Consider the following 25,361-nt stretch of genomic DNA (forward strand, 5'->3'; position numbering starts at 1 on the left):
TTTTGGGTCAGCAGCATATTTCTTCATCCGTGTCTTTCAGTAAATAAAAATGGGCAGTTGAATCTACTTACGCATTTAGCTGAGTTCAGCAATTTGTTCCAGCTGAAGCAAAAGTTTGGGGGAAAAGAGAAGAGCCTAAAAAAAAATGTTGAAATTGTTCTTTTCTTTGATTCAAAACTAAAAACTTATAAAATATGGGGGAGGCTTGGGAGAGAACTGTTTTCTACAGTGATGGCTACTACCTGGTGCAGTGTACCATAGACTTCTCCAGGCTTCTCCCCGTTTGCTTGTATTTACTCATCGCGCTTATTCTCTTCACCTTGTTTCGTGCTGGTCCTGACTGTGCTGAAGTAACAAGCTGGGCAGTAACTCCTCACCTCTGCCTAATTTCTCTCTTGAGCAGACCCTCTTCTCTCCAAGCACAGGAGAAAGGTGGGGGTTTTATCTCTACATTTTTTTTAACCTCAGAGAGTTTAAGATTAGAAGAGCCGGGCGGCTGCCAGGGACCGCATTTCTGGAGTTGGAAAGAGCTGTTCACACTGGTACTAGGAGGATATAAGCACGTGAGGCCCCGCTGGGCTGCCCGTCGCATGTAGTGGTGCCGCCATTTCCAGATCAGCAGATTTGGCATTGGCCGGCAGCGCGGGTTTGCCACAGACGCTTTGCCAGCAGGCCCCTGCGCAGGGACTGCTGCTCGCTCTTTGAGCCGCTTCTCTCCTGCTCTGCTTTCCATAGCAGCTACAGAGCATCGCTTTGATCTGGTGGAGTGATGGGAGGTTTTTGCAGCCAATCTATTAGTTTCAGAAGTTGTGCTAAACAGTATTAATTGGGCTTGCAGTTATTTCTCTTAAGGTCTTCTGGGTATTTTGTGATACTGGAAGTTTTTGAGTGGCTGTTGCGGATGGATTTTTCTATGTTATTTTTATCGACTTTTTGAAAGTGTATCGGGTATCTTCCTGATATTGAGAACTACTGGGGTGTGAAATAATTTCCCAGGAGAAGCGACAGAAAGCCTTAGTATCCGAGATGTTTAAAAGATAACTGAATTTAAGACTAGAGGATAATAATTTTGCATTAGCAAGAAAATGAGTGAGTGATCTAAAATTAGTAATTCCTGCTCCTCTGCAATACATAGCATGGACAGGAAGATCTGAAAAATGTTCTACAAAAAAAACCTGGAAGTTACTTTTTTTTCCTGGTGATTGTCAAATGCAAGTTTTAGGTACAAATACCTGCACAACGCCTTCATTAGACTTTATTTGAGAAATACTGCTACCCAAAGCTACATTTAACGATGTGAACAGCCCTGTTCAGCCTGCCAAGTACTTGTAAGACTATTAGGACTCAGTGTGCTAGTCCATAATAGGGAGTCCTATAAAGAGGAAGCACTTGAAGCAATGCACAGTGATAGTTGTAGCATAGTCCTTTCAAGCTTTTCTTATTACAGGTAGTACATAGGTTCCCTCCCTCCGGTCCCTCTGAAGGACTGACCTTGGGACCAGAACTGCTGTCAGCAATCAATGTCATATAAACAAACGGAAACTTCATACCACGTCAAAAATTATAAGGCATTAAACCCAAATATTTCATTTTCATGAGTTGTTCCAGCCCTGATTAGACCCTAGTTTTTTCTGATTTTAAAGTGTTTACTCTGGACAAATGCCCTTCACTGTCCATCTGTGTAACTCCTTAAACAACCAGAAGATGCTGAATGACAGAAAGCAAAGTGTCCTCTCTCTGCTTTGGAACACTTACAGTGAGACATTTGCTCTGATAAAAATATCAGTGCAAAGCTGGTTGCTACCCAGACCAGGCGGGGTTTATGGAAACATAGTAAATCAGCTCTGCAGCATGCTTTGTTGGTATATTCAGCCTTCTTTCTATGCCAAGCTATAAAATTGATGGATCAAAGCAGAGCTGGGCCCGAGTCCAAACTTCCCCCAACTTGGATCCATATCCCAACTCTGGGACTTGGCTCTGCCTCTAAATCAAGCTCTTATAATCTCTTAGGAAAAGTCAGACCCGTGGATTATCCACTAAGTCACAGAAGGGCAGCCAAAGCTGTCTGTTTCTGAACACGTTCACTCTGCCTGCCCTGCATTGCCAGTAAAGAAATTTAGGTGGAGCCTTTCGTTAATCCTGGAATGCTGATCTAAGCCTTTGGTTTGGGAAGAAGCCATCCACCCTTAATCTGCTATTTTAATTTCAAAACAATTTTTATTCTCCTTCCTTTTCTCCAATTAGGTCTGTGAATGGAGACACCAGGAATGTAGAAGCCATCTCCAGCAGCCTTTGCTAGAAATCTTGCTATACCTTACTGCATTGCTCAGAGGCAAGGGAGAGATGGAGCACTAGGGGAGGAGAGGCTGGCACGTTCTCTGGAGTGAGCCTCAGTGCTCTCCGCACTATCAAGTGCTTGGGTTAATGCAACAGTTTCGCTGTCAACCTGGATGTGCCACCATCAAATTGATAGCAAGTGCTACAGGTGGTTGCCTGGCACTTGCATGCCATGGTGGTGCAAGGGTTTGGGGTCAAGTTTTCCCATAAAATATGAACAGGAAATCACGCTTACACTGAGTGTGATAAATCAATGTAAAAAGGAGACTGCAATTAAGAAATGAGATACGGGATGGATGAGGGTAGCAAGCCCCAGGGATCAATAGAGCTGTTTTGTGTTTAGATTGAGGTCTTCTCTTTCAGACTTGTCTTCTGTGACCTCAAATCTTCATCCTCTGCCACCTTATTACTGTATTATTACTTGTTACAATAATGACAAAATGTCTCATTATTGCTGCTACCATCAATAATAGCAGCAGTTTATCAGCAGTGTTTATTAAGTTAAATTCCATGCCAACATATATCTTCCCCTCCCAACACAATTTATACGTGATATAAGATAGTAGTAGAGGAGACAGAGAAAAATATACATCATTTTAGTATGTTTCAGTAGTTCCATTGATTTGTTTCAAATGAAGTCCCTTCAAAGAAGTTTAAAGTTTGTATTCCTAAGCTAAGCCTTTTTCCTGCTGCAGAAGCTAACTTTTGGTGTCTTTGCACTTTGTGTTTATTCTGTCACAGTATCTCAGTGTCTACCAGCTTCCCAGAATTGCCAGACCACCATACTAAACATTTAACAACCTTTTCCTTTCCCTTTTTTCCCCATGACTTAGTTTGCTTTTGGAAGCAAATATTAAACATAGTTAGGAATCCTGAAATTCAAAAATTTCTCAGTAAAGACCTACTGGCAATTCCCAAAGAGAGATTTTGTGAATCCTGATTTGAAGGACTATGGTGTTTCCCCATTTTTCCTGTACATTGTGAAGTGCTGTGTAATGCACTGAAGTGAGCAGCTTATGACACCATTCATAGGCAAAACACAGGCGTCTGATATTGCTTCCAAAATGCTTTTGTTTGCACTAATAATAAAGGAATTCCTTACTTGATTTCTGTTTGTCCTCCTGCTTTTCGGGCGATTTGAATCAGCTCTTTCCCGTATCTCTCTTCTGCTTGTGCTCTGTTAAAAGAAAAACTTACTCAGTTTCTCTTAGTGGTACCAGGATCGTGTTTACACAAATCTTGTAATTGTATCCAAGGTACAAAACATGAGAAATACGATTTCTTTCATTTCTCTATCTCCTCAATCCTAGTGCTATTAGTTACCTCCAAAATATTTTGGGTGAGCTATTTGTAGAAAAAATGAGGGGAAAATGAAGCCTGTCTCCATGGCTTTGATTACTGTGGAGTGCCATGTACAACTCAGTCCCCAAAAAGTTGGATTCAATTAGAAGAAGAGGTGTACAGAAGTGTAGTGAAGATGCTCGGAAACCGAAAAGATGATGGCTGACTTGATCCATCAAAATGAAGGCTGGGAGGGGAGTGAAGAGCAGGTTCCAAAGGATCCATTTAAGAGAGGTTGTAAGTAAATGAGAGCCGGGAGTAGCAAGAAAATTTCTAACCATTAGAAACATGAGGTGCTGCTTGAACAGCTGCAATGGAGGCAGAGGGGGGAGGAGCCTTGTTATTTGTAAGGTGAGGCTGTGACAGTTTTATGGAGAGGACAATATGATGTGATATCTCATTTAACGGGGAACTGTAACTAGTGACTTGGGAAAGTAGTTCTGTTTCTATGGTTAATAAAAAAAAACAATTATTTCTTTGCTGTTTTCCCCTCCCCCAACTCTGGAAGAAATTTCTATTCTCTATTTTAAAAAAGAAAGTATTTGTACTAAATATGTTATTTCCTTTCTCCTGGGTGCAAGACTGGGGCTGAACTGAGTTTTCAGTCTTTGAGTAGCTGCTAAAAACTACTGAATGGTCAATAATAAATAATGAACAGATAGCCTGGTGCTAGGATTTGGGGCTGGGGGGTAGGATTTTGGTTAGGGTAAGTCCAGTTCTCAAAAGGGGTTTCAAAGCATTTCAAACAGTTTTGAGCCTGAAACTTGGCACCTAAGAGAAACGTAGTCTTTGTTCAAAAAAGGAATTTTGATGTAGGTGCAAGGCCATGCAACCCCGCTGGTTTGTTCTTACATCCATCTTCCCACTCAGCCGCTCTGTGCTTTATTATTGCTGTTTACTGAGTTCCAGCGGTTTGAGGGCTGGTCTTTCAGTTTTGCAACACAGCAGCCGTTGGGGTGGGTCTCTGTTTGAGAACATCCAACCGCCCTTTCGACTGTTCCTCTGCATCTGATGGCTGTGAACACCTTGTGTTGTAGCCAGCTGTACCGGTGGCTCTGGTGCAATCTCACTGGTTTGCAACCATCTTCTGTGACCTGAGGCAGGCTCGTCCTGGGGACTTTCCCCCAGTCCAAGGAGATCCGTCAGGCTGGTGGAATAGTAGCGCTGGTCGTACAGCAGCGTACGGTTGCCGCAGCCAGGAGTGGAGGCTGCTCCTGGCTCTGTCCATGGCTCCCGTGTGTCTAACACTGCACATGCAATTAGTTAATTGCTGTCATCCTGCACTAGAAATTGCTGCGTTTTAGTGGGGTGTTCCTACATCTCTGCTAGGGATTCCTCTAGAAGAACGGGGTGCAAAATATGGTGACAGGCCACACAGAGGTACTGCTTCGTTTTCGTATTAGAGGAATGAAAATTCATCAAAATGGAAATATGCTCCAGAGACCCATAACACTGTAGAAGCAGAATAGATTATTTTTCTTCTAATTTTAATAACAAGAAACATTTCTGTGTCAGAGACTTTGATTTTACATCTTGGTGCTGCCTTTCCCACTTTCCGGTACTCTTGCACACAGCTTCTAGGTTTCCCTGCAGCCATCAAGAGCTGGAGCATATTTTGTGTTTTAAATCCGGGGCTTTGTTCTGGAATACAACTGCTTTCTCACTCCCCAATCTCTTAGGCCCTCCTCTGGACCAGGCAGAGGTATTTGTGAGCAGAAGTAATTGACCTGGGTGGAAAACTGATAAAGTATTAGTGTAGCCAGGGCAGTGGGTTTTGGGACTCGGGGCAGCTGCTGCGGGAGTCCTTGTTGAAATTCTGGCATGAAGCCCACGGTATGGGCAGCCTCTAGGAACATAGATCCATCACATGTTTTGATTTCCTCCTAGGTTATTCCCATGAATGACATGAGGACAAGCTGAAACAAACATCTTCCAGAAATAAACTGGAAATAATACCTTCTTTCTGCAATTCAGTGCCCACTATCTTTTCTCATTTTCCTCTTCCCCCAACATGCGTATACACACAAAGCACACACACGTATGCACGCTCACTGGAATGTTTTGGGGGTGTGCAAAAGTTCATGGAAACATTTGTTCGTGTAGCTTTCAGATCTGCAAAATTACTGTATGTGCATTTTTTCTTCTTTGTGGAAAGTCCACAAACCAGGAAGAACCTTACCCTGCAACTTGCAGAAACCTCTCTAATATGTTTTGGAAAGAAACACAAGCATATATAGCATCAGATGCATGCTGCAGTGTAGGGCCTGCCTGAAGCCTGCAATGTAATTCTGATCTCTGTAAGTTATGAGTCACAAAGGAGCTATTTTAAACAGTTAACCCTAAGCTACCATCAGACAGATGTGACTTCAGGACTGAGTCACATGCGGCAATAAAATATGCTTCCACTGGTGGTCAAGAAAAGCAATTCAAATAGGTTCAGGTTTTGATGGGAGACTCTTCACCCTCTGTGAAATAGTCAACTTTCAGTTTGACGTCTCACATCCTCTTGAAAGTCCCAGTCCTTGAAAAGTAGCCTTCAGAAAGCCAACCTAAAACCAGACAACTAGGTGGGGACAGCATGGGAAGAAAAAGCAGGCTGTGACTGATGAAGGCAGAGCAATATTCATAAGGAGACAGTTCTGAGATGAACTGCTCTAGGATTACCTGCTGAATATATAACCCGTATTGTGTGGTCTTTCCTACAGGTCATGCATGAGCATGTATGTGCCTCATGCTACATGTTGAAACTGTTGAAACCCAGCCACTTGAAAACAGAACCAAATTTCACATATTTTTTTCTAAGTTGGAAGTACAAAAATGAATGGCAAAGGAGTCAGAGCAGCTGTGTAATATGTATTTTCTCACCTACAAAAGCGTCAGATGTCCATAGCTGTTGTTGAGGGGCCCCCAAGAAGCATGTAAAGGATGGACATAATCTACAACATTGTTATTCAAACTCTAGTAAGGTCGGCAAATGATGTGGGCTGTCTTGGGTGTCTGGGAAAGGCTTTTGGTAGTGTCTTGTGTAGCTTTGTATTTGAAAAATGGCCTATTTTTGGTAGTTGCAGGAAACTGAAACTGTGCCTATGGCAACAACACATTTAAAGAGAAAGAAAAATGCTCTCTGTAAAAGGGGAAATTTGGTAATGCTACTTGTGGATGTATGTGCTATCGTGTGATTCTGGACCAATAACTACCTCACTCTTAACGGACCTCTGGATTTCTGATTCTTTCACCCCTCTCTTCTCTTCTCAAATCTTCAAAATTTCTATTTGTTATCTACCTTCACAAATGACGTCAAAAGGCTAGGATTCAAATCACTCAGGCTTTTCTATGTAAACTAGTATCACTACCAAATTTAGAAACAGCCTACTATTCCATTCCAGATGCCAAACAGGAGAGAAAATTGAGGCTGTTCACACTTCTTTCACTATGATTTTCTTACCTCTGCTTGAGCAAATCCTCCACATCTTTGCACATCTTCCTCCCATCCAGCAGCCGCTGTACAAGCACCTCATAGCCAGTGTGGAAGGTGAACTCCTTGCACTGAAGACAGAAAGATGAACAGTTGAGCTGATTTGTGTGCATAGTTTGCAGGTTTACCAGACGCCTGCTGTCAGACATATGGAGCAAATTAACTTTCTGGAAAATCCAAATGGACCTTTAGATTTGCACAGAGCAATGGCAGCTGGGGCAGGGCTAAGGGCACAGGTATGGGTGAGGTTTCTCCAAAGTGAAAATCTGTAAAAGTTTTGATTGAATCAGGTGTGGTTTTTAATACTGAAGAAGTGAAGTGAGTCACAAATTTTGCTGCGTGGAAAGCAGCGCTAGCTGTCTTTTTGGGGAAGTCGCCTTTAGCGTTGGGTGTGGGATCTTTGCAGAGCAGAGATGTATAGTAGTCCTTAAGGACAACAGCTCCTCTTCCCATACATTTTCTAAAAAGAATGGTCAGAGTCAACTCACTGCCACAGGACTCTCAGTAAGACGGTGACCTGCATCTCTAGATCCAAGTGGAAAAGTGAAGCAATCTTGTGCTTGTATGAATATCAATACACGGGATAGTGGTTGTGCCACCTGGTCAGTGGTGGGTGTTTTAATGGGAGACAGTTTGCCATTAGACAACACTTGGGTTCTGGTGTGCTGTTAAAGTTTCCTTTGGGATTGCTGTAACAACTCTTCTCATTGTTTGAATCAGTCTGTCTCTGGTGTAAATTCAACATGACAGGGTTTTAAAAAAAAAAAATAGTAACATAAGCATGTGGAGAGCTTGGGAATGTGGACATCGGATCTGCAGGAAACTGCAAGTCTGTGTTTGAGACGATTGCCAATGAGTGCTCCTTCCCTTGCTTTTGCATTCACCACCCAATCTCCTGTGCAATACACGGGATTCGCTTGTGACTTTGGGCATTTTTGCAGCCTGTCCTGCTCCATGACCCTATGTGGTAAATGGAGCCAGCCAAGGTGATCTGTGATTTCCAGTCAGCCACACTAGACAGGCGAGGTCATGGAGCTGGAGGGAGTTTGCTGCCCCAAAGACAGGGCTCTTATCTCCTACCGGGGCTCTGCACCCTCTGCGGCTCAGCGCCATGTTCCTCTGCTATGGTCCAGGACTGCGGTTCCCTCCCCATCGGACAAGTCCATGCGTCAGGCTTACCCCTGTCCGCATGATCCAGCAGAGCATACCCCCATGCATCTCAGACAAAAATATCTGAGTAATAAGAAGAAAAACAATTAGTCTTGCACTTCTTTCATCTTTTTACCAACTTCCAGATTGAACTGCAGCAGTAGTAAATCAGTCATAACGAAGCCAGTGTTGCTGAGGAAATGCTGGAGCCCAGAAAGGGAAGGGAATAAAGTTGTGATGTGCTCCGAGTGTGGCGCTGGGAGAGGATTTCTATGTTCTACTCCTGGACCTCCCACTGACTCACAATGGGATCAGGACAAGCCATTTTTACTTTGAGAGCCTCAGTTAACCAGTACATAGTGATAATATTATTGAAAATGTAGTGGTGAATGTTATCTGAGCTTTATGTTATAGCATTACGGTAAAATCACAGACTGTGTAACCATAAAGGGAATGAATATGTTCCTTCCCTCAAGCAGTTTATGTACAATACAGGTGCTCATATATGAACTGTATAGAGTTTATACATCTATCCACTGTCCCCAAAAAACAGTTATCATTTAATAAATGCGTTAGTTTGTTGCTTTCCACTGTGATTGTGAAGAAGACAGCTGTTTAAGTTTTGGGACTCGGGAAGGATCCTCTGGCAAGCAACTGCTGGACATTTGAGCTTACAGCTTTGCTTCCTTATTGCTGGGACTGAAGAGGAATAGGGCGAGCTCTGGGAATGAGTGGCGGTGGCCGATGGCAGCCTCGGTGCTGCTCACCCAGGCCTCAGGGTTTCTGTAGAGATTTGCAGACCTGGGAGCAGGTTTTTTTGCTTTTTCAAGAGCAAGGATAAATTTCTGCAGACAATCTTTGTAAACCTGCAGGTTGTAGTAACATTTCCAGTGCTACAGTTTCTTGACAGCAGTAATTCCTTCTTCCCTAATGGACGCTCTTATCGTGAGCAGTGGGGAGAAAGGAAAGACAGTAGGATAATGGTTCACAAGAGACATAGATGAATGCCTCTACCAGCAAAGTGTCTGCACTATAGAGCCAGGCAAGATAATAATGTAGATAAAAGAAGATGGAGAGAGTGCCATGGATCCACTGTTATCACTGTTGCAACCACAGTAAAATGATAGGATTACATATGCTGATCTGATGCATATGATCACTCCTTAAGAAATAGCATCTCAAAACCAAAACATCAGTTTTCCTAATGTTTCCAAGGGCAAGTTACGCACACACATCCCAGGGAGGGATCCTGCTGTGAGATAAATGAAAAGAAGCAAGTTTTTGCCATTCATAGTGGAAAGTAGGAAAGGCTTTTGATAATACCCTGGCAATGGACTGTCACTTCCCCCTCTCCCTTTTTTTTGAGGACATCTCAATGGCAGAAGGCATTGCTGCTGTAAAAAACTCTCATGAATTGCTCCCTCTGCCTGGCAGAAACCACTCTGGTTAGATGCTTCACAACCAACTCACACCCTAAGAATTTTGATTGTGTATTTCCAGATGCAATTAACTACATCCCATAGCTGTGTACACAGCTTTCTTGTCCCAGAAATGCTGCCCAGAGGTAAGTGAAAATATCATATGGGTTTGTATCACCCCAGCAGTCAGGCATACTGCCACAATCAACAAGCGGAGAGTGGTAAGCACACTGTAAAGTTACTCAGCCGTTTCTGTTCAACATCTCTCTTTGTTCGGTAAATGCTAAAACTCACTTAGAGTCTTCCCCCACCTCTTTTAAACTGGCGCAGTTGCCGTAATGAAAGAACAACAAATTCTGTATGTCTGAGAGAACAACTTATTAAATTCCTTAAATGGAGAATGCAGCACTAACTCGTTATCAACCCAAAAACACTCACACAAACACAACTGTGTGCCAGGGGTCAGCCTGCTGACCAGCAACCTTTCTAGGGGTCCAGTAAAACTACCTAATGGACTCGATTCAGCCATTTGGACATCTTGCTCTAAGCCATAAAAATGCAAGGGGAAGAAGCAATGCCATATTAAAAACTGCATCAAGGTTCACTCTGCCTTGGTAACCAAGAGAATTAATTTTGCAGCACATCTAACAAGATACTCTCACAGTCTGAGTCAAAGGATCCTTTTATAAGCTACACTGCCCTGGGCAGCACAGCCGTGCAGTCTTGTTGGAGCTCTGCAAACAGGCTTGCCTCCAGGACACGCACTGGCATTTTTACTGGCAGTAAAGCAAAGGGAACAGGTTAGTGCTGCTCCCCACTGCTCACGACAGATTCTGTGCTCCATCTTTTTGCCTTCCTATTTCCTTACTTCAATGAATTTAGAAATGCAAAAGCCAGATTTGCTCATTATAACTACAGGAATATTTTAGTCCTTTAACGCATATAGAAAGATACCTGTTTAAATGTGAAATCTGTAATAGCACCTGCACACTCCTAGATCGCAGGCTTTTTACCAAGCAGGGTATGGGAGTAGTGTTCTCACCATTCACTCTGTGTGCTTGTGTGCACAGGTGTATGCCAAGTGCAAACGGCCAGTGCCTTACTCAACAGTTTTGCTTTCTGTCTGTTGCCTGTTAACACGAGTAAGACTTGAACTTGTTAAAAATGGAGCCACTGCAGTCGCATCTGAACGAGAGCTGGAGTCTCCTCTGATGGATGCATCAACTCCTGCCTGCTAGATTTGTCTGGGTTTTGTCCCTGTGGCTGACCCTTGTATAAGGATTTGGTTCCAGCTAAATGCAGGTCTAAAAAGGACTTCCTACCACAGGTACTCATTTAATCTTTCTTCATTTTGAGGGGATCTATCTCAAAATTTGCTTTATTGTCCTCACTGCGTGTTCCTGAAGAATGTGAAGCCGTATTTCAGAAACCACAGCATCTGAAATCTAAACCAGAGCTGCCTCAGCTCCCAGGCAGCAGATCTGGCTGTGGTCTAAACAGCGTGTGCCACTAGCATGTCACAGGCTACAGCAAGGAGGGAGAGGAAACGTAGCCAGGTGACAGCCCAGGTTGAGACAAGTTTCAGCTGCTATGGACGCTCACCCTGCAACATTGCTTCTTAATTTCCAACCACAATGTAGCCATAAATCATTTAGGCCCAAGTTTACTTACACAAGCATTTCCCTTTCATTTCAGCAGCTCTTTTTCTTCTTTCATGTATTGTACAAATGCGTCCTCTCTCAACCTTTTCTTGAATCCCAACAAATCTCCTTTGCCCTTTCCTGGGATACTGTTTTTTCATTCCATTGATTCCTGTGTGTTCTTATAGTACCTGTTCAAGGCTAAATAAATCCCTGTTGGACAAGGACGATGCTCTGCTACTCCAGTAAAGTCTAACTGATGCTTTGTACCATGACATTAATGTCTGCTCTCTAAGAAACACTTCTGATACATCAGAGATGTATCTGCTTTCTTCTGCTGTCAAATCATACCAGTGGCACCTAATTGATCTACAATCTATTGATATACCTGCAATTTTCTCCTCTCCTGCAATTTTACTTAATGAGGTTCCAGAGTGTATTGGACCTTTTTGCTACTGGTCTCTTACTCTCATTTTGCACTTTGAAACATTAATTTTATCTGCTTTCTGTTACCCTAGGCTTGAAGGTTATCACATACCTGCTGTACAAGATTTCATTTTACCCATTTGTTTCAACAACAACTATTTCCAGTCCATCCTTAATGTCTTATGCCAGTATCTGCAGTGAATATATTGAATAAAATCAATCCTGAGATGAGCTCTTGAGAACCCTTCCTCCAGCTCAGGCGTTTCCATTTCAGCATAAGCCACCAGCATCTCCCCCAGAATGGGGCCTTTGCCCACTTTTACAGTTGTTCTTCTCCTGCTGTGTCTGTTCAGTCCTGTTTTGTTTTTCTTCTCTAGTTTCTTAAGGATTTCCTGTGTAGCACCATAACAGACCCCACATTTTCTTTGTCAAGGCAATCAAGACAGCAAGATTGTATCATGTTAAACAACTATCTAGCCTTGATAAGCTGTCTTGCCTTTATTCTATTTCCCATTTACCATTTTGTGTTGTAATTAGCATCGAATGGTTTTGCAAAGGCTGTTAAAGTCGCACTACTCAGCTAGTGCTTGGGCACCTCTCAGCTGAGACTTTGTGATGATTATAAGAACTAACGAATAGTCAAAGAATTTTTTTTTTTTTTTAAGAAATTAGAAAAAATGCTTTAATTAAACAATAAATGTATTCTTTAAATGTGTAAAACATAATTTGTTTATAACAAAACCTAGGTAGTTGCTTGGAAGAGGATGATTTGAATCAATGACAGATTTGAATCACCACCAGTAATTTGTCTCATTGCCAAGAAAGTGATTCAGTTTAGTCAAAGCATGTGGAACTGTGAAAGAGGATTTACTCATTCTTATTTTAATAAAAAGGATTAGTTAATCTGCGTTGTCCAGCAGACCTATAATCACTCATAAGAAAGTGCTTGACAAAGGGATTTCAGTGTTGCAGGCAGATTCATATTGTCCTAGATTCTTCCATTAATACTTCACATGCACGTTGGTCTCTGCTCCAGAGCCCGGGGTTTTTCTTCTCATGGGGAGAATCACAGCTAATGGAGAGGCAGCATCTCCTCTCCTCTTCCCGTTTACAAAAGTTGCTTTCCTCCAGTGCAATGAGCAACACTGTTCCCTCCAGAGATGAGGGAAATGTGAAAGGGAGTGTATAACTGAAAACACAAATTTGATGCTCTAGTTTTAACCAGAATATCTTTTCCTAGAGCACTTGAAAGGAGGTGCGGAGGACTGCAAGCAGAGGTGTTGACGGTAAGCACACTGGGATACGCTTTCTTCTGTCGCTTTCTATTTTTCTTTGTTGCTTAACGATGCTGCTCCCTCACATTAGCACTTTACTAAAGAGATAGGTGCATTGGGACTGCGTCTTTCCATCCAGTAGAAGTTTCTCCTTAGGCAATCACACAGGTAAACATCGGGAGTTATTTGTGGGAGAGATTATTCATGGCTGGCTCTGAGCTGGTTTCTGCAGCCATGAAGGAGAGACTCAGAGGATTTTGGTTTTGTAACCAAAGACTGCAGGCGGGAAGACTGATGGTGTCAGTTACTGGCCCAGAGGGTAGAAAGTTCAGTACGAAGATAGCCGGGGAGTGACATAGTTTTTTCTTACCTCCTGATGGCATAAAGCTGAGTAACCTTGTGCTAAGTCTTGTGTCTTTAACTAGCTGAGAATCAGCCTTACAGAACATCTCTTCTCTGAGCCTTGTGCTGGGTGCTCAGAGGGTACTGCAAGGCTTTTTGAAGAGCAAGCACCTACGTTTTGAAGTCATGAGGGTACTATTGCAATAATATCAAGTAGGAAAGACTAAAATGCTTTACTGGTTACTGAAGCATGGTTTTGGTAAATAGCTATTACAATGGACTGAACTGAAGCAAAAATATCCAGGCTTCTGCGCCAAGCGCTCACTAAATTGTACGCCCTTGCATGTCCAACTACTAATATTCAGAAAGTGACGTGAATTGATCAAGTCATTGCGGTTGTGCTGTAGGAACTGTGGGCTCTTCTGTTGTGGCTGGTTTTCTTGGTGCATTTCTAACACCGTCCTGGGACCTGGCTTGCCCACTCAGACCTTTTTTTAGAGGTAGTTTACATACCACAATGCATACCTCTACCTGCTCCCGCAGGATAAGCTGGCTTGTCAGCAGCTTAGCATCTCAGCTGCTTTGCAGCTGAAGTTGTATGTCCTGTCTGGTAAATGCCACTGCAGCTCCACCGCAGCTTGCTGCACTGCTCAGGGGAGCTGCACTTCTGGCTGTCAGCAAAAGAGACCTCTTCCCCAGCGCCTCCAGCTGCAAAGCCTGCTCACTTGCTTTTGGCAAGGAACTACGTCCTAGGTGGTTCACAGGGAGAGTAACCCCCAGGTTACAGGACAGCAACAACACTACCCTGACAGGGGAAGAAAGGCTGGAAAAGAAAAAACTGTGTAGCAGACTTCTGGTGCATTGCTTGGTACGTGGCAGGATAGTGCTGAGCTACCCTGGTGATAAAGATAATATCAAAATCTGCACGCTAACTGGTTTGCACATCTCAGGTGGGCCTGACTGCAAGTGGTAGTGGTATGAGCACTGACAGTTACAGCATAGCTATCAGGTATTCTTTTAGCCTAATGATCCTTCATTTAGGAATTATTTGAAATGTATTATCTGCAAATATTCAAAGAATCTTAAAAAAAATCCACTTTCTCTTAAGTCTGAAAATATTTAGCTATGAAAGTGCATTCCTTGTCTTTGTTCGTAATGGTATTTTCCCAAGGCTTTTATCAGAAGTATTACCAAGATGGGTTTTGGACTGAAAATGATAAATGTTGCTAAATCACCTAAATAAAGTGTTCATACAAATTTTCAAAAGAGAAAAAAATTGAAACTGAATCTGTTATGATTATCTTTGGAAATTTTTTAAAATCAAACTTTTTTTGCATCATAGCCTATCTTGTTTAGTTAAGGTAGGCCCTTGACAATTTTAGTAAAATAAAAACTTAAGATTCATTTTTCCAGGTTCAAAAATGAAGTAACTACTGGTGTGAGGAGGAAGTTTAGAGAGAACAGGGGATAGTGAGTTTTGAACAAGCTTCATTCTGCCAATATCTTTTTCAACTGTCAGAAAGAAATCCTTTCTATCCACAGTTGTATCATACATGATATCCCAGTCCTGGATTGAAAGTAAGTTGTTCTGACTGAGTTATATCAATGAATTATATCATTGCATCATACCACTGTGTATTGGCACTGCTTTAACAGTGTTTCTCGATCTTGATCTGTTGATCTGCTAGTCTCCTTGTCAAGTGCTCTATCAAGGGCTGAATATTTACTGTAGGGGAGCAGCAAACAGATTTAATAGCCAACAGTCAAACAAGATTTATAATCTCAAAGTACGTTTAACTGGGCTGAATATTTTCTATCATGTCATGGTCTTTCACTGTAAGTGAATTACTTGCTTTGTGGTTTTTTTGTTTTGTTTTGTTTTCCCTGGGATATTTTAAAATTTCCTAGTATTTCTAGGAATATATTCACATGGTAACAAGTGTTCTAGGAAGTTTACTGCTCTTTTTCTGTGCCGCTCAAGCTATCCTGGAATAAATAGTAAAATAAAATAGGATAGCTGTAAGCACCACTAATTTGTGTATCTGATACCCAAGTGACTGTTTAAATCCCCGTTCCAGCTCAGCTGTGATGCTGAGGAAGGGTGCCTGGGCTTTACATGGCCCTGGTGCGATAAGAAGTGGTTAGGTATTGCTTCCCCATTACATGAGAGGCTGTCCTAGTTCTGCTCTACACCAGTGAGACATGAAAGAGCCTTTACTCAAAACAAATCCCAGGTTCTCAGCCTGACCCTCTGCTGCCTTGCCCTGGAAAAGTGTTAGCAGCTGAAAACGTAGTTGTGCAACCTAATTAAGAGGTGAACATGTAAATGGGGGAAGGTTGTCAGTGTCCAGAACAGAGCAGCATTGCAGCGGAAGCCTCTAACCGAAACAGTCTCCTTTGACCAATGTTTGGTGTGATACAAGTCCTTTTCTATAAATTTTCATGTGATAACAAACTCGTTAACGAGTTTAAAAGCCTATGTAAGAGCTCCTTTTTCTTACTGGCTGGAACTGGTTGGAATGGATGGGAATGCGATGGTTGCTCATGCTTTCCAAGGTTGAACAGACTACAGAATTTATACAAACTTAAAAAAACAATACTTTTTTTTTAAAGTATATGATTTTCCACATAAGCAGAAAAAAAACAAGGAAGAGTAGGTGGGCTGGAGCTGGCTGTATAACATTTCTGTCATTTCTTGTAAATTCACTCTTTGCACATTAGGAACATACGTGTTTGCTAAGGATGTAGGTGGCTATCCTGGGACTTTTTCATGATAATTTCAGGAGTTGACTCGAGCATTTTCAACATGAGGCTTAGTTTGCAATTTCACTGCAGCCTGTTACCTAAATCTGCAATGCAATACTTTTCATGGGGAGCAAACAGTATTTATTGCCAGATATAGCATAGATGTGAACCTTGAATAGGATCTTCAAAAATCAGAAGGAAAAAAACATTGCATTTGTAGCTGAGCTGCTGAGCTGCTAGATTGCCATCTCACGCTTCCCCCTGTAATGAGGTAGGCTAGAGAACTTCAAATGAAAGCAGAGATTCTCATCAGACTTCAATTCTGCAGCAGCTAGGATATTCAGAAATAAATTGAAATTGAGATTTCACAAACTTCACAGTAGCATTGCAAAATTGGTGACATTGAGCAAACCAGTAGCTTCCCAGTGGTCTTTTGCTCTCTATGACATTGTGGGCTTTCTCTGAGAAGGAAATGGTTGTTTTGGAGTTCTGCTGACGAGAGGAATTTGCTCCTCAGCTTCCTGAGCCCTCGCCCTCCTCACTGGCGTCCTGGACTGCTCATGTGTTATATATTAGGCCTTCTTATAGTCACGGCATGTTGTTTGGCTCTCTTCACGTTTTAATCACCCCATGATTTGCATAGCTACAAAGGCTGCACAAAAGCCGCCTTAACTTTTGCTGGCAGGCTAATGGTACACAGGGAACAGACTTGGAAAGTCTAGATTACAGTCTAATAAAAGGAATCTGTAGTTATTACCTCCATTTTAGCTTCCCTTCTTAACACTTTAATTAAATAATATTCTGAGAATGAGCAACATTTCCTAGGGAAGAAAAACTGTAGCTTAATTTTTGCTCTCTTTGTAAAGAGTGCAAGATCTTATGGTGGGTTTGTTTTGTTCTTTTTTTCTTGCATAGCAGGGTTTTTACATCTCATAACATGATTAATCACAAAATCAGTCCTCCAAGCTTTAGCCAGAGGACTGGAGAATGTGACAGTGACCTCTGAACTTTCGGCTTCTTTCAAACATTACATGGAAGGAGCTTTGCCTTTTGGAAGGCAGAAATAGAGCTTTGGAGACGTGCCACGGTATGCCACATGCCATCAACTCCTTTCAACTGCCCATCTGCCTGTGTCTCATAATGCCTCAATTCATGAAGCTTCCACAAAGGGCACGAGCAAAGTCAGGAAATGGAAACCTTGTGCCATCCTTTTTCACAAGAACACCTTCTTCATACCGAGTAGGAGAAGAGCATCTCTTTTAATTTTGAGATGCTGTCATTTATTGTTTTATTCCAAGTGTCTTGTATTGTAAAGCAGCCAGGGAAAACAACGTGCACTCTCTTGAATTGCACATATTCTACCAGGTTGAGATCACGGGTTTATTTACCCATTTCCACTAGTTTTCACTGACTTCAGCCTTGACCTGAAGTTCCTGCAGGTGGGGTCTCAGGATGTTTCTGACCACCTTCAGGACGTGGCATGCTCCTACTGTGCAGCTGTTCAGACCCCTGATGCTTCTGTGCTAGGAAAAGGAGAAAGGGGCCAGCAGCCAGATGTGCGTCACAAGTGTGACAAAAAGCTAGGAATCCATTCAGGAAATTTGGGTATTACAAACTTCTGGGACACCTTTGTGATGGGGATAGTGAGAAATGGGACAGGAGGAAGCAAAATCCCTCACTAGTTTTAGATGGGAGCTTGATGTGGCTGTATGACACAGGCTTGAGATGATGGCATCCCTTCATATTTTCTCCATGTGGTGACTTTAGACAACAGCTAAATCCATAAAGTAAGGTGGCTTCTTCCTGGGAGCTAACCGAGAGGCCTGATGTGAGCATTTGCACCTGCTTCTCGTAAGGCACAGCACTGTTTTGCCACTGTTTTCCAGAGTCCAATAGATAAATGTGTCAACGGTGAAATCAGATGTTGCTTCAGTTTCTTACTGAATAATATTAGCTACGCAAGAAAAACTGGAAGTAAAATAAGGAGAAATAGAATCTTAAAAGTAGAGGATACTTCTGTTTTATACAAAATAATGGTCAGAGTTTATTTTTGCTTCTATTCCTCTTTAGTTCATCTGCTTCCAGGTCTCTTCTCTTTTGTAAGGAGCTCCTCTCCTCCTGCAAACACGGTGGGCTCAGTCCCAGACCCCTGTGAGCAGAGCAACATGAAACAACCCTGACTTGCTCAGGACAGAGACAATTGTTCAGGTCATATAGAGCTACTAGAACCAGACCTGCTTAGTTGGTACAGTAATTCATTAAAAAACCTGTGTCTTTCTCCTCCCTGTCTTACAAAACTTAGAATTGTTTCCTGTTAGTCCTGAAAAAGGCACTACATACTGCTGCACCCACACTCTCTGCTTCCCCTATAAGATGAGTTAGGCATTTTTAGTGGTCTTTCCTGGCACATAGGGAAGGGTAAAGCTTCAGGAAATCTTCCCAGAGTCTTGCTGTACAAGGAGAATGAATTAAAGATTTAGTTCATTTCTTAGTGAGGATTATTCCGATAGCTACATATTACCATCTCCATTTTACAAGAGATCTTCACCACCTAAATAATAATTTTCAACATATCCTGTTACTCAATATGATGCAACATATTCTTACACTCCATTAGTGTGGTGTATCACAAAGTCCTGGGGAACTGTGCAATCCAACAGAACAAAATCAACTTCAGGCTTTTAGAAATTCTTAAAAGGCGGGGGGTTCATTTAACTAAAGTCAAGCAGTTTGTCCAGGTGGGACAACCGTGCCAGTATTACATTTTTGTTCTGGGAGGCATTTCTCTGTGTTTGCTCCCACTTGCATAAATGTCTCTCCTGCCTTATACAAAAATAATTAAAAATGGATTAATTCTGGGTTTTTTAGGAATTGCTGAATCAATGAGGTACTTCGCTGGATGTACCCCTTTTCTGCTGCAAGCTCCTAGGGTATATGAAATGGGCAAGATCTACATAAGTGGGTGCACACTAAGGGATTGCACCAGCATAGCTACTTTTGAACCCTTTGAGCTGTTAAAACCGTTGCATCAGCCCGGCTGTCACACACAAGAGTGTCCGTTCACTCAAAACTGCCTTGTCTTTTAACCAGCAAGAATAACGTTCTTGTTCCACTCACAAAGAGCCTCAGCATTATCTGCCTTCGGAGTGTTTTATGTTCTTTTCATATGAGCTTCTCTCATATGAAATGAGAACAGGGTGGGAAACAGTTTTCTTGCCCTGCAAATTTATATAAGATTTTAAAAGTCCACATTTCACCTTTTGACAACAGCAGCAACAGAAAACAACAAAAAAAGACATTCACATTGATATAAAGAAGAAACTTGCTCTGAATCAGGCAGATCTGATTGAGACATCCCACTGCCTAAGCTGGCACACTATCTACCATCTGCTTTCTACATAGGGAAGAGGAATTTTATTTTAATCTCTCCTTTCTCTAGCTATTTTACTTGTGGATGAATCTACTGGAGTGGAGGGAAGGCTCCAGGCTGCGGGTAGGGTAGACTGTGGGCAATGAAAGCTCCAGCTCCTGTTCCAGACTACATCCCCCCCTGCAGAGCTCCCAGCACCCCAGAGGGCTGGTTCTTACGAATTTGGTCTCCACCTCCCCTCTTTGGTTAGAAATTTCAGCTTAAACCTCCATCTCCAGAGGAAGCCTTCACCAGATGTGAACTTTTTCATCAAAACCTAGCTTTATCTTCCAAAACAGCTCCCCTACTTCCAGTAAAACTGTGTTTTCCCACAAAAAAAGGTTTTGTCAAAACCACAAGTCCTAACCAAATGTGCAGCCGGGGTCTTTCAATGACCTCCTTTCCTTCTGGTGTTCCTGGCGATTTCCATCCCACTGAGCAGCTGCCCCCAGGGCTGTTTGTCAGTCCTGACTTGTTAATAACCCTTCAGTAATTACAGCACGTATTGCAAATAGCGTGAAGCGAGGAGACTCAGACCTCAGTGTTGCTGACCACCTATTTTTTTTTTCCTTTGCCCCCACCCTTTATTTTTTATTTTTCTTTCCATTTAGGAATTAATTAGGGATGGACAAATTGAGAGCGGCACCAAATAGCATCTTGGCTTGAAAAGTTGTTACTTTAAAGAAAAAAAAGTTTGTGTTTATTTACTTATTTGCTCTGAATGGAACAATAGAAGCTGGTATCTCTAAGCTAGCCTGAGCTGGTCAGTTTTCACTTAATTCTCAAGACTAAGAGTAAATAACTTGCCTTTCATTTCAAGCAAAAATGAAGTTGCACCAAGAGTGTTTTACCAAGAGCTATGGAACTTTTCAATTCCTCAATCTTGTTCAGTGACGTTTTTCTACCACTTGAAGAAGTACTAAACTCCATTTATAGTAAGGGTGCAGTTCTTTGGGGAACTGCAAAGCAGTTGGGATCTAGATGCATATTTTCAACTTTTTTTTTTTCTTAACCTTGACACCCTAAGCAATGCTGAGTGATCCCCATGCAGAGCCGTGCCCCCCAGCCCTCACTTCATCCCAGCCTCAAATCCCCAAATTCTTACTGAACAACACAGTGAACTTTGTACGTTATTGAACTGTGGCTACTGAGAAAAGTTTTATTACAAAACCTAGATTAAACAGGAGATGAAACAAGTGTTTTCTGTGCCATCTGCCAGCCAGACTCTACCTTTCATGCCAGTATGGCATGAAAACAAAAGCAGAAGAAGGTCTTTTTGAGCTAAAAGGAGCTGAATAATAATAATAATAAAATCTCTCTATGAAGCAGCTTAATTTGCCTTCCATACAAGTATGCAGTGAGTGTAACTGGATTGAAATTCAAAGACTTCCACTGCGCCTGCAAAGCAACGCAAGGTCAGTGTCCCCAGTCAGTGACTGTAAACTTTGAAGAAAGAGAAGCGGTGCAATTCTGCGCTGCTGCATTGCAGGAGTGCAAGCCTTATGGGAGGAAAGGGATGGGTCATGAATCACCCAGTCCTGCAAGGAAAAAATACGTTGAAATGAGATTCACAGAGAGAATCTGAGATCCACCCTGGAGAATCTGTCGTGGGAGGAGAGGCTGAGAGCTGGGATTGCTCAGCCTGCAGAAGAGATGGCTCAATGTGTATAAATACCTGGTGGGAGGGAGCAGGGGAGACAAAGCCAGGACTTCTCAGTGGTACCCAGTGACAGGGCAAGAGGCAACGGGCACAAATTGAAATTCAAGAAGTCCTGTTTAAGCATAAGAAGGTTTTTTGCTGTAAGGGTGGTGAGACACTGCAACGGTTTGTCCAGAGAGATTGTAGAGTCTCCATCTTTGGAGACACTCAAAACATGGTGCTGGGCAAGCGCTGCTGTAGCTGGCCCTGCGCTGAGTAGGGGGTTGGCTGGACGATCTCCAGAGGTCCCTTCCAACCTCAGATATTCTGTGACTCTACCATCAGAAAATGCACCTCAACAGGCTGCTTTAGCAAACCGGAGGACACCCTCTTTGATCTTTGTGTGAAGTGCTGTTACAGATCCACAGGATCCGTTTCAAGCCATGTGCAACAAATACTTGTCTAACTCTAGGCGGTGTTCATTAGACGTGTCTGTGTACGCGCGGGTGAAAAGAGAGTCGATGACTCACCTATTCCATATTTAAAATGCATACCCATGGCACAGTTAAAGTTGGCATAAATAAGAATCCTCCATTTCTCTGAGCCGAAGCAAAACCAAACAACTTTTGCAGAGCAGGACAGATCAAAACAAACCAGACATAACTGTGTAAAAATATTAACAAAATTGTCACACTGACTTCATCAATCAACCAGTTTAAGCAGTCAAAACCCCTGATAAGATAAGGCACTTAGTTGCAGGATGGTGATCAGAAAATTTTAATAAAACATAATTGCTTAACTGTCTAATTATTTTCAATCACTGATCTGAAATGAGCTTTCTGGAAACCCATTAATCTACCTGGTCTGGAAAGCCTTCTGCGACCTTAGGACCAGCCCACTGTGTTTAAACCTTCCCCAGACACTCTTCCTCCTCGTAGGGAAGATGCTCAGCCTGATCTGCCACATGCAGGCAATAGCTGAGCATATAACCAAAAGCTGCAAACACAAAACTCTAGTCCTTCCATTTGAGCTCATCACCAAGAAAATGAACCACCCCAAATATGCTGTGCTTGGTTCCTCACGCACCCTCCTAGGTGCTGTTTTAGGAATACAGGAGACGGAAGTAGCCATTGACGTGTTTACCTTGCTATCAATACCTGCACTGGGAGAGTTAGTCCATCTGACCTTCATTTTAGCTGTTGTGCTCTGCTCAGAAGTGATTTGTGAAGCACCAGTGTTTCCATAGCCACAACAACTAATCAGGTTTTCTACTTGTGATTTCCTGTGGTTTCAATGACTATTGTGAGATTGCTTCTCATTGCCCCAGTGAGCTAAGCATCCTTCCCAGATCAGCTGGGAGAATGTAGGAAGAAATTACATGTAAAAAAAGAATAAAGCAGCCTCTTCCAAGGAGATGAAGTTGACCTCACAATAAACACAGACATCAGCTGGGCAATCCGTTCAACTTTTCCGAGTCGGTTCCCCATTTATTCTCCATTTCCACACATATCCACCAGTGATGACGCCCTGGACGTAAGCAGGGCCACAGCCATACATCTGCCTCTAGTCACACTTTCTGCAGTCCAGAGAGATGCAGTACGTACCGACACCAGGGCCTGGCTCTCTGTGCGCCACTGTGTCATGAGATTATTTATTTTAATTTGCCTTGTGTCAGTAGATACAGATGCAACTGGTGCAATCCGATTTGAACTAAACTCGGTGGGGAACCACTTGCAAAGCTGAGATGCCAGGACGGAAGGTATGGCAGCCCCATCCTCCCCTGCCCGAGCTCAGCCGTGCCTCGTGCGCAGGGGCTGGCGGGAGCCCTCACCAGTCCTGGTTCCTCCCTCCCAACAAACCTGCCCAGTCTCGCTTCCTCCTCACAGACCTGCTTCAAAACAACAGGCCCTGCAAAACTTAACCTCTACAGGAAAGCGGTGTAGCTCCTGGTACAAAAAAGACTTCCTTTTTTGAGTAGAACAATTGATACTGTATTTCTTCAGTACGTTGCCTAGTAAATCTAGAAAATAGTCTTACTGTGACTTTTATAATCATCTCTGCAATCTTGTACCACAGTTAAGAGTCTCATTAGAAGTTAAATTATTTATGAAATTAATTACATCTTTTTTGGCATATATAATACACCATTGTGTGAAAAAGCTACAGTTACAGTTGAGAGGTTCACCTACAAAATCAACTTTGCATTGAACCTGATGTAGAATATAGCCTGAAGTCAAAACAAGAAAGATTAAGAAAGCATCTTTGTTTGTAACAGGCTCTTTACCTTAAGCACTTCCAGGGCTCCCACTGCTGTAGCGTCTGACCATAATCACGGGTACTGCATAGGCAGAAATGTGGTAACAAGAAGTCTGCAGCAGAGCAGGGAGGCAAATCTTGCTATCTCATGTTAGCACATGAGCTCTGAGCTCGTCCCACAGCTGGAACAAACAAGCACTTCACATTTTAAGCGTTTTTTTGTTTTAAATCCTAAGCACCTCAGGAGCCCATGACACGTTTTTGGAATTGACTTGACCACTGGAGTTTGATTCAAAGCTGCCCAAGGGAATAGATTTGCTCCCACTCAACTCTGGGCACTTTGGAGCCTGCCCCAAACCCAAACGCCTCCTTTGAAAGTCGTCCTCATTCCCCCTCCCCAGGTGGGTAAGGCAAAGCCAGTAAATGGTACCAGTAAGCACCTACCTACCTCTTGGCCAGAAATAGCTGCATTTCACAAGGTTGCAACTGGAGTGTTGAGCAGCATGTTGGAGAAAAACAGAAGGAAAAGGCAATAACAAGAATTTCAGAGGAAAAGCAAACGATGAGTACAAGAACATAGAAAGAGACTAAGAGACTCAGTATTTGTGATAGAAGGGGAAAGATTTCCTTAGTTAGTGGCTTTTTGTAACAAAAAAAATTAATGTTGCTCAGATCTCTGCTTATTAACATAACCCTGTTAACAGGAAACTCAGCTGGTATCACAGACGTACTCTCCATTAGCATGGGAATTTACCTACCTGTCTAATATGCTAGAGAAGGCAGGTAACATCTGTTACATTTGTACAGCAGCCCAGCAGAATATTAATCCATTAGCAACTGCCCTGCACTGGCTATCAAAACCTATTTGTATTTTCATCTCATTAATATTTTCCAAAAAATATTATCAGAGGATAGAAAACTGCTAAGAAGCACATTTTAGTGGAGGCTTTGAGCAACTTTGCCTTAAACCATTACAGAGTGTGTGGAGGATGTAAAAACAAAATTAAAAAATATGCTGGTTTTAGCCCAGGCCATGCTACAAAGAAAATAAAAAAAAAATAGCACAAGTGTGAAACTTTTAGTATAGTACTATTACTGCTACATTTAATAAGGAAAAAGACAGATTAAAACTTATACCTGTTATGAGGAACAATTTGCATTTTCCTGAAGGACAGCACACCCTGTTCTTACGAAGTCTGGGGAACTTTGGCGAGGAATGAATGGTGCTCTTTCTCAGCTAGTTGGGGAAGATCTGCTGCGTTCAGGGTTTCTTTACATATTTTACATTGCGATAGGTACTAAAGAAACTTCTGCCTATCCAAAAGTTTACTGATGGTAACAGCAGGGAGTTGTTGCTCAGGTATACCTCGTCAGGGTGAATTACAGGAAGGGGACAGTGTCCTTAGGCAGGTCTTAGAGATCAGGGGTCTGTACTGAGTGATCTACTATGGTGCAAATATAATTTTTAGTTTTTAATCATAAAGACGGTTTCCATTCGTGGTACAAATTGAATAAAGGAGATAATTGCTCACTGAAGCAAACCACGCAAATATATTCCCCTCTCACTAATGGGCATAACAGAACCTTATGAATGCAAAAATAATTGCTGATCTCATGATTTGGGAGGCAAGCTGTACGCTTTTGCCGCATTGTGCAATATCCTGTAAGTTTTTATTTTAAAAGACTAATTGCATGGCTAAAACTACCATCCTGCAACCGGATATATTTCTGCCCTGTTAATCAAGCTTGGTGATATAATGTTTCCAGCCAAACAATAATAAAACAAAGATGCTTTCCTTTAAGGAAGGTGTTAGCTTCAAAGCTAAGCAAGGATTATAGTCATGGTAATGTGATTAAGCACAGGAGAGAAGTTTAGGGAAGAGGAGCCATAAAGAACTGGCCTGGCCAGA

General features: G+C 42.3%; 1 protein-coding gene across 1 annotated transcript in view; it reads right to left on the reverse strand.

Annotated features, from left to right (window-relative positions):
* The window catches only part of PSTPIP1 (proline-serine-threonine phosphatase interacting protein 1), a 35,825-nt gene extending 28,559 nt beyond the window's left edge, over nt 1-7,266 (reverse strand). Inside the window, exons 1-2 of the mRNA XM_009578284.1 lie at nt 7,124-7,266; nt 3,440-3,514 (exon numbers count right to left, since the gene is read on the reverse strand). Of these exons, the coding sequence (XP_009576579.1) occupies nt 3,440-3,514; nt 7,124-7,266 (218 nt within the window). The remainder of the gene's footprint in view (nt 1-3,439; nt 3,515-7,123) is intronic.
* Between the last annotated feature and the right edge of the window lie 18,095 nt (nt 7,267-25,361).

This window comes from Fulmarus glacialis, unplaced genomic scaffold (assembly GCF_000690835.1).
Source record: "Fulmarus glacialis isolate BGI_N327 unplaced genomic scaffold, ASM69083v1 scaffold11015, whole genome shotgun sequence".
NCBI classification, from domain to species: domain Eukaryota; kingdom Metazoa; phylum Chordata; class Aves; order Procellariiformes; family Procellariidae; genus Fulmarus; species Fulmarus glacialis.